Source organism: Nothobranchius furzeri, chromosome 2, assembly GCF_043380555.1.
Source record: "Nothobranchius furzeri strain GRZ-AD chromosome 2, NfurGRZ-RIMD1, whole genome shotgun sequence".
Lineage (NCBI taxonomy): Eukaryota > Metazoa > Chordata > Actinopteri > Cyprinodontiformes > Nothobranchiidae > Nothobranchius > Nothobranchius furzeri.
Genome location: NC_091742.1, coordinates 7,601,089 through 7,609,397, shown reverse-complemented (window position 1 = coordinate 7,609,397; position 8,309 = coordinate 7,601,089). Strand labels below are relative to the sequence as shown.

At 40.4% G+C, this 8,309-nt stretch overlaps 2 protein-coding genes across 2 annotated transcripts; both read right to left on the bottom strand.

The window, feature by feature from the left end:
• Positions 1-477: 477 nt before the first annotated feature.
• Positions 478-4,756, bottom strand: zpax1 (zona pellucida protein AX 1). Its single transcript, XM_015947431.3, has 21 exons — positions 4,600-4,756; positions 4,450-4,526; positions 4,284-4,379; positions 4,084-4,208; positions 3,863-4,003; positions 3,710-3,790; positions 3,471-3,635; positions 3,312-3,408; positions 3,030-3,247; positions 2,807-2,963; positions 2,528-2,736; positions 2,345-2,462; positions 2,074-2,273; positions 1,901-2,015; positions 1,663-1,832; positions 1,501-1,598; positions 1,300-1,430; positions 1,040-1,229; positions 822-963; positions 634-751; positions 478-565 (listed from the first exon to the last, which is right to left on the bottom strand). Exons 1-21 carry the CDS (start codon positions 4,617-4,619, stop codon positions 504-506), a joined length of 2,730 nt encoding a protein of 909 aa, XP_015802917.3. The 5' UTR covers positions 4,620-4,756; the 3' UTR covers positions 478-503.
• Positions 4,757-5,612: 856 nt separating this feature from the next.
• ttc32 (tetratricopeptide repeat domain 32) lies at positions 5,613-7,013 on the bottom strand. The gene is made up of 3 exons (XM_015947432.3): positions 6,628-7,013; positions 6,290-6,456; positions 5,613-5,917 (listed from the first exon to the last, which is right to left on the bottom strand). The coding sequence occupies exons 1-3, from the start codon at positions 6,741-6,743 to the stop codon at positions 5,790-5,792; spliced, it is 411 nt and encodes a 136-aa protein (XP_015802918.1). The 5' UTR covers positions 6,744-7,013; the 3' UTR covers positions 5,613-5,789.
• Positions 7,014-8,309: the final 1,296 nt, after the last annotated feature.

Below are 8,309 nucleotides of genomic sequence, written 5' to 3'. Positions count from 1 at the left end.
TTGTTGAAACCCTGAAGTTGTTGAAACCCTGAAGTTGTTGAAACCCTGAAGTTGTTGAAACCCTGAAGTTGTTGAAACCCTGAAGTTGTTGAAACCCTGAAGTTGTTGAAACCCTGAAGTTGTTGAAACCCTGAAGTTGTTGAAACCCTGAAGTTGTTGAAACCCTGAAGTTGTTGAAACCCTGAAGTTGTTGAAACCCTGAAGTTGTTGAAACCCTGAAGTTGTTGAAACCCTGAAGTTGTTGAAACCCTGAAGTTGTTGAAACCCTGAAGTTGTTGAAACCCTGAAGTTGTTGAAACCCTGAAGTTGTTGAAACCCTGAAGTTGTTGAAACCCTGAAGTTGTTGAAACCCTGAAGTTGTTGAAACCCTGAAGTTGTTGAAACCCTGAAGTTGTTGAAACCCTGAAGTTGTTGAAACCCTGAAGTTGTTGAAACCCTGAAGTTGTTGAAGTTTGAATAAGTCCAGTGCAACAGAAGTTATTTTTAAGAAACATTTATTGAAATCATTGAGTCAATACAATTGGCCCAGTGGAGATCAGCTCTTGAGTTGTGGTGCTTCTTTGGGCTGCAAGAGAAGAGAAAGAGGTTATATGCTGCTCTTTCAACAGGAATATTTGAGGATTATTAGTTTACCTCTTTTCATTCCTTTATCAGTAGGTTTGACTGCAGTAGGATTAGCACACTGGCCTTGGCAGATTCCTTCAGTAGGGTTAGTATTGTCACAGATGACGACGTTACAGTGGACGTAGATCTGTGGATGGAGAGAGGTTTTACAGACTGTAGTAGTGGGTGTTCAGCCAGCATACAGAGCCAGGCATTACCTCATGTTGCAGAACCTTCTTGTCTTCAATGAATGTAAACATCTTCATGGAGAAGCGTTTGAAGTGAGAGGGGACTGCGATTCCTGTATCCATGGCAACAGGGTGGAAGATGGTAGTGTAGCCATCATCGGCGTTCTCACATCTGTTGGGTAAATTGTTCCAGAGTTAATCTTATATATATAGATGTGCAGAAGCTACTTTAACAGCAGCTGCCTTACCCGTTCACAATGATGTCCCAGCTGGGCAGAGAGGTCCTGTCTTCCTCAAGGTTAGCCCAACAGGTCTCCAAGATCAGCTCCAGGTGAGAGTCAGCTGACTGCATGAGCTCCACTTCAAAGTAGAGTGGCTGCCTCAGGTATTGGTGCACTGGGTAGTCTTCAGCTTCATAGAAGTGGTTGTAGGAAGAGTCTGGAGAAAGACTCATGTTTAAGCAGAAGCTCATTCATAAAGATAAATATTTAAGTCATTTGAGTATTACCTGATGCAAGCCTCATTTGAACGATCATGTGCCCTGAGCCGATCTCAGCTTTTGGCTCATATTTTCTTGGTTTGGCGTCAAAGGAAAGGGTTTTGGTGTCGTTGACCAGGTAGTAGCAGGAGATGGTTTGTCTGAGGACCACAGCTTTTAGTCAGATCAGTTCAGATCAGTTCAATAGAAAAATAAAGCTTTATTATGTACCTGTAGTCAGGTTCAACTGGTGAAGCATGGGCCACTCTTTTCTCACCACCATGATACAGGCCGATCTCATTCTCGTACAGCATGTAGTTGCCAAAGAACTGGAAGACAAGGAAGTTAATGCAAAAGTTTCAGGTTGTGACTTAAATGAGTGACTGAACTTACTGTTCTTGTTGTTCCACATGAGTCAGCAGCAAAGGTAAAGTCAGCAAAACGCTTGTTGCTGGAGACTGGTTTGCAAGACTGATCTCTCAGAGTGAGCCAGTTGGGGTTGAGGTTTGGTACGGATTCAACCTTCACAGCCAAGGCGGAGATGGTTCCATTGGAGTGGCATCCTGGACAGGTGGAGTGTTTAATACCAAGTCAACTCAAGTGCAGAGTTTATTACAATTGTGCATCTTACTAGTAGTTGTCAAGGGGAAGTAGCAAGTCAGGTAGAAGTCATTTAGCATCCAGTGGTTCTTTGCGTCCCAGAGCAGCAGGTTGAGTCGGGCTCTGATAGATGCGGTGTCAAACACCTGGAGGAGGTTTTAAGTTATTTAGTATCAAATTTCTTTTGAGTTTCAATGAACTTACCTCAAAAGCTGTGTCTTCAGCAGCATAAGGGACTTGAAGGGTGAAGTGAGTTCCATTGTCGTGGTAATGGTAAGCATCAGCCAGATCTGACGTCAGTTCCCTTTGTCCAACCAGGGTGTTGAAGCTGTTGCCTTGGCTGCCGTATGTTACTGTGACGTAGAACTGATCCTGATCGCAGGTTCCATCTAGTGTTGGTAGCACTGAAGGGAAGAATGAAGGGTTAAGAGGCATTAAATAAAAGTGCCAATCCCAGAGATTCTTCAAGTCTTACCAACATCCTTCAGAGAGGCCTCTAGCTGCACTGGATGGGCAAAGGGGATCTCCTCAGGCAAGACGACAAATCCAAACACCACAGCGAGCGAGTAAGTTGTGATCAAGGGCTCAGGATTCTGCAAACAATTGCATTAATAGAGAGCATTCAAATGCATTTATGCATGTCACACCCCACACATACGTTCTTCAGGACAGCCTCAGCATCAAAGGAGACTTGGAGAGAGAAGACACTTGTTCCATTGGGAAGGACATGCTGCTGAACCATCAAGCCTCTGGCAATGCTTTCTTCAACTGTGAAGACTCCATTAGGGAAAGTGATGTTCCTCAGCTCCACATCTTGAAGAAATGTTCCTACGTAAACAGTGAAGGATCTCTCCTCTGGGACAGTACCTGTGGACACATTAAGAGTCATCTTTAGCTTGAACACCAAGTCTTCTAGAAGGTACAGGATAGGACTTACGGTCATCGGTGTAAGGAGGGCGAGCCATTGGTGGGGTTGTGATGGGGAACAAGATCTTGTATCTGGTGTCATCTTGAGTGGCATCAGCTCTCCAGAGCATCTCAAGCATGGGCTCGATGGTGTAGGTGATGTGGTATTGGTAGTTTGGAGCATGACTCTGCAATTCACATGTTATTTAACACAATTGAAAGCCCTTGTTACAATTTTAAGGCTATGCACCAACCTTGTAGTAGCCATCAGGTGAGCCAATTGGGATCTCAACAACAATATGGAAGTCAGTGGTTGACAGAGTGTATTTCCTTGCAGCCATCTGAGCCTTATCCAGCCTTTGTCCATTGATGCCCATGTACATTTCTACCATTTTAGATTTGCCCTCCAGCAGAGGGGTCACACGACGAGGCACGTGCCAAGCAATGTGCTCGTCAGTGAACAGGACACCGCCTGTAAAAAGTGGGTTTTAATTTAATGATTCAGTCCTTTGTCATTCAGATCTGGCCCAACTTACCTGTTGGGCAAGCTGCCACCAAGTTTACGATGTTTATTCCATTCTGTTCCTTCTGGTAAACGCTCACTTTGAGGACCTCCATGGGGACTCCAGCAACCTGATAGCATTTAAGTGTCATTTGTGATGTAAGAAAAAAGTATTTTTTAAGGTGCTACTTACATCCTCATGGTAGGTTTCTGATGTATGGTAAGGGCTTCGTACAACAAGACGTGTTGGGGTAGTCATAGCACTGTAGCCTGCTTGTTCGACCTCCTTCAGAACCATGGACACGGCTTCAGGGGTGTAGAAGGTCATTTTCCAGATTCCATGTTCTTCTCCAGAAGCCTAAGGGAATTAAATCTTTTGTGTTAAATCCCTCCTCTATGTATATAATATTTAAGTGTGGATTTAATACATACACCAGGAATAGTGTTAATCTTGGAGTCATCTGTTTCCTGGCCCTTGGCTTCAGCTTGTTTGGTAGTCAGATAAGTAGACACCTAGAAAGGGAACATTTATTAGACTCCTAAATCTTGCCTTAACCCAAAGTAAGTTCTAGACTTTAGACTCACTTCCATGTAGTTCCTGTCACAGAGGATCTCTTTAGGGGCCCAGCGGGTGTAGCTGCATGTCTGGGACACATCATGACTGATCACATCAGCTGGACTACGGAAGATCTTCAGTTTCAAGCCGACGTTGAAGGTCACATCATCCTGAAGAGACACATTCTTAGTTGACTAGGTCCCCAGGAAGCTACTCAGAATAAATCACTTTAGAGGGAGCTTAAGCTTGCCTTGCTGTCCACATAGCATCCCAACAGAGAAGTGTAAATTCTGGTGTTGCCCCATGGGTCAGACTCCATGCTGTATCCACACCGAGCTGCCAGACTGGGTGTAACCATAACCTGTTTAGTGCCATCTGGAGGACAAATGCAGGTTAGCACTACTGGTAATGTTAAGCAGAGTGTAAAACATGGTGGGACCTGCTGCTTACTAATTGCATCAACTTCGAGCTGGTTTCCAACGGCAAGAGCCTCATCCAAGGAAATCCTCATCAAGTTAGCCAGACAATCAACCTTCAAATTACTGCCTGTTGGACACAGAGCTGGTTAGACCTGGTTTTAACTAGACAAGAAGAAATTAATGTAAATTTTTCTTACTTGGCTGAGAACTGAGCTTTGCATTTGGCCAAGTTTGAACCAAGACAAAGGCTGCTGCCATCAGGTTCCATAACACACTAGAACAAAGGGCAATGAAGTTAAAAATTACATTTAAAACATATGAAAATAAAACCAAGAGCAGGAACTTACATCATTTCAGGCTTCCTCATGTTGCAATCCAAAGGGAACCACGCAAGTGGAAGAAAGCACCCAATCACCACCAGAGCTCAGCTTCGTACTGCACTGCCTTCACAGCCAAAGGAGCTCTGAAGGGAAAGGAGCTGATGTCTTTCTGGAGACACACCACCTGTTTTATACGTCTGCTAATCACACTCACGCAGGGCTGCTAATCACAGGTGATTCCGAACACCTGTAGTCATACGTCTGCTAATCACACTGACGCAGGGCTGCTAATCACCTGTGATTCCGAACACCTGTAGTTATTTAGGTGAGTTTAGACTCTTGTTAACAAGGTTTCTGTTCTTTTTATCGCTATATTTACTTTTTGTTGATGTTTTTAGCTTCTGTCTAGTCCATTTGATTTTTATCTTTGTGCATCTGAGAGATTTCTCACCGTTACTTCAAACTGGCTTCTAGTTAGTTTGTTTTATTGCCAAAAACACCCTGCCTAAGACATAAAAAACGATGCAGCTGATTAGGCCGCTCGTTCATTCAGATTATATTTATAATCAATTGATGGGATGATCTAGAAATATCTCATTAAACATCAGAAAAAGTATTTTATTTTTTAACTTAAATTTTGTTCATTGTGAATAAAAATTGTTGTGGTTTGCTTTAGCCCAATGGGGGAGAAAAAGAGTAATTTGTGGTCAATTTTTAGTTTTATTCTGAGCAAACATTTCAGAGTTAAATGCACAAAGTGGTTGTAAATTTCCCTGATTTCATGCATTGCAGTGAGTCGTAATATTTTCAGAAAGCATTCAAAAAAGTGAGATAGAAGTTAAAATATACTACGACTACCAAACTGGTGTCTGAATTTATATGGGGCAAATCAATAATAACAGCTACTATAAACACTAATTGGGATAAAAATTAATAGATTCAATATTTTTTTGAAAATGAACACACAAAACCCACAAATCAAAGAATTACAGGTAGAATAATCAGTGCAAAAAGTGCTTAACATTCCAGATTATTAATACTTGTACAATTCATTCATCTTTATTCATCTGTTTCTACAGAGTGTTTACATTTGAAATGTTCTCAGTCTCGATTCATAAGAATATTTGCATCATCCAAAGGTTTCTCCTTGATTTTGAGCCTGGACAGAGCACCAGATGGCCCTGGTTATGTGCTGAAGATGCTGATGTTTGACTCCATCAGTATCCTCGATCCATCTTGTGCTGCTGGTCCAGAATTGTCTGTTGCAGGCTCACTTTAGCATCCTCAAAATCTGGCCTGAGCTTCAGCGCTTGCTGAAAGTCACTCTTGGCATCATCAAAAAAGCCTGTAAGGTAACATAAACACGTGTGAGTACAAAGTCAATTTAACAATGTGATTTATGGTGTGAGAACAAGTGGCTTCCTCGGAGCACCAAAGCTGGTAAGAGTTTAATTGCAAACGCAGAGCTCCATCTAGTGTCTTACACACCACATAAACTAAACTTCTAAAAGACAAAGACAAAATAGAGAAGACACAAGCAAGAGCTGCCATTGTTTACTTTTATTCAACTTTTGCACATGACATTAATTAGTCGTTTTATAATAAATTCCCTTTAAAACGTCACTTTTATTTTGAAAGTGATAGGCGGAAGTAGTTAATTCTGCCCGCGTAGAGCAGTATCTATCGTATTTTCTTTGTCAAAAGTGCTGTTTCTTACCTAACCTATAGCGGATGAGTCCTCTGTTGTAGAAAGGGACTGCAAACTGGCTGTCAGCCTTTATCGCGGACGTGTAATCCTCCATTGCTTCGTAAAAATCCACCCGGAAGTACTTTATCTGTCCGCGGTTGTTGTAAGCAGCTGCCAACTTGCTAGCTTCACACTCCCTACAAAATAATAATTAAAAAAACAACCCAAAAATAGTTCATTTGTTTACGTAACAGTAAATACGTACTGTGTAAAATATAATACTCAACTTAATAGGTAACAAAATGCAGCTAAACGCTACAAACACCAACAGCTAGCTAATTTAACCCCAATCGAAAGAGAAATTGCACCTGGGCTGCAAACAGGAAGAGATAAACTTTGTGTACAGCTCCTCTGCTCGATCATAACTGCGTTTGATGAATTCAGAGTTAGCATCTTCGAGTATTTTATCATTTTCTTCCTCCATGAGGGTTTGTTGTGGTTTCCAACAGCGGATGTGACGTCATTAACCAGATACCCAATAAAATGTTAGTGCGTCAAAGCTGGGTGGGACTTAATGGAAACAGATTTTATTCATTCTTTTCATTTACTATATTTTGTCACCCACTTCAACAAATCGTTGAAACATATATTTATTTCAGTAACACAAATTTAAAAATAATATAACAAAGTTTACAATCTTTGTTCACTAAAGAGTGTAAAAACAAAGTGAAATACACAAATACAGGCAGCCATAAAAGAAATCAAACTAAAAAGCAATTAAAAACAGACATTTATGTAACAGAAACATATTAATATGTAACGTGCAAGCAGATTAAAATGTTATTTTTCTTTGCATGCTTCTTCCAATAAATCAAAGTTTATTGACATAATAAATCATCTTGTTCTTATCATTAGAAATATGTTTACCATTTAATTTCAGGGACAAAAAAATATTGTTTTCCCAGTAAAATAGTTTTTTATAGCTATTAAAAAACATAGGTTAAATGCAATCAAAGTAATTTTTGGGACAAAAACATTCTGTATAAAAGATCGTTTTAATTCTTTTGGAAATTAAAATAGTTACAACAGCAGGAAGCAGATTTCACTTTTTTTTTCAAATAAAGAACTGCAGAAAGAATATATTAACCTAACAAAACTCTATTTTCTTGTTTTTATAAATAAAAAAATCTGTCAACAGCTTACCATTAAAAAATCTATGTTTTTAGTATCAAATACCTGCCATACTAGTTCAGTCTGGACACGCAGATGTCAACTGTCCTTGTGAAAAATGATGTTTTGGAACAAGAGGGACTCAGTGGCGTGTGCTTCCCTTTACCGCCTCATTTGTCTCCAGACTGTGTGGATGAGTAGACTCAGATCAAACAGAGCACATTTGAGAGGAAATAGGTGAGAAACTAGCTGTTGTTGGCAAAATGGAAATTTAACATGCTTCCTGTAATGATCTCTATAATAAACATACTCAAAAGGTTTCACTTCTTTTTCTTTCTTTTTCTTTCTCAATCTGAAGTAAAAGTTTGTTATGTTCAGCAGCTTCAGAGCCTAAATGTTGCTGTTTGCTGAGAGAATTAACACAAAGTGTCCAAGTCCACCGTGGACTGGCAGAGCAGGGACAGACATGCATCCATCTTTCCCCATCGTATGGGAGAGATATTCCTCACTGGCATTTCAGATCTGCCAAATATCTCCATAGTTCAAATAATGTTCAAATATGACGAGCTGGCTGTCGGGTATGGCATCTAAAATGCAGCATAAAAAAGAGAAAATTGATCATTAATTTAAGAAAAACGAAAATCTGATTATCACTTGTGCTTTTGTTGCAGTCAGTTCTTTGCTAATATTCTTCCAGCATTGTTTAGAATCAAGGAAAACATTTTTAGACTTTTGTGTGTGTGGGTTAAGCTAATTATTAGTAATATATAACAATAAATGCAGGCATCTGAACAAGGAAGCTTTGTGTGATGCCCTCTGTGTGTCTTTTCCACCTCTCAGAGGTGTGAGCCCCATTCATCGTTTCTGACAGCGCTTGTGT

Excerpts from the sequence above, each read along its gene's own strand:
- zpax1 (XM_015947431.3), bottom strand. The coding sequence starts at position 4,619 with ATGAGGAAGCCTGAAATGAT. Across the intron at positions 4,209-4,283 it reads GCTCGAAGTTGATGCAATTA|ATGGCACTAAACAGGTTATG; the intron begins GTAAGCAGCAGG and ends TTTGTCCTCCAG. Across the intron at positions 1,599-1,662 it reads CATGTGGAACAACAAGAACA|TTCTTTGGCAACTACATGCT; the intron begins GTAAGTTCAGTC and ends CTTGTCTTCCAG.
- ttc32 (XM_015947432.3), bottom strand. The coding sequence starts at position 6,743 with ATGGAGGAAGAAAATGATAAAATACTCGAAGATGCTAACTCTGAATTC. Across the intron at positions 6,457-6,627 it reads TCTTCCTGTTTGCAGCCCAG|GGAGTGTGAAGCTAGCAAGT; the intron begins GTGCAATTTCTC and ends ATTATTTTGTAG. Across the intron at positions 5,918-6,289 it reads ACTCATCCGCTATAGGTTAG|GCTTTTTTGATGATGCCAAG; the intron begins GTAAGAAACAGC and ends GTTACCTTACAG.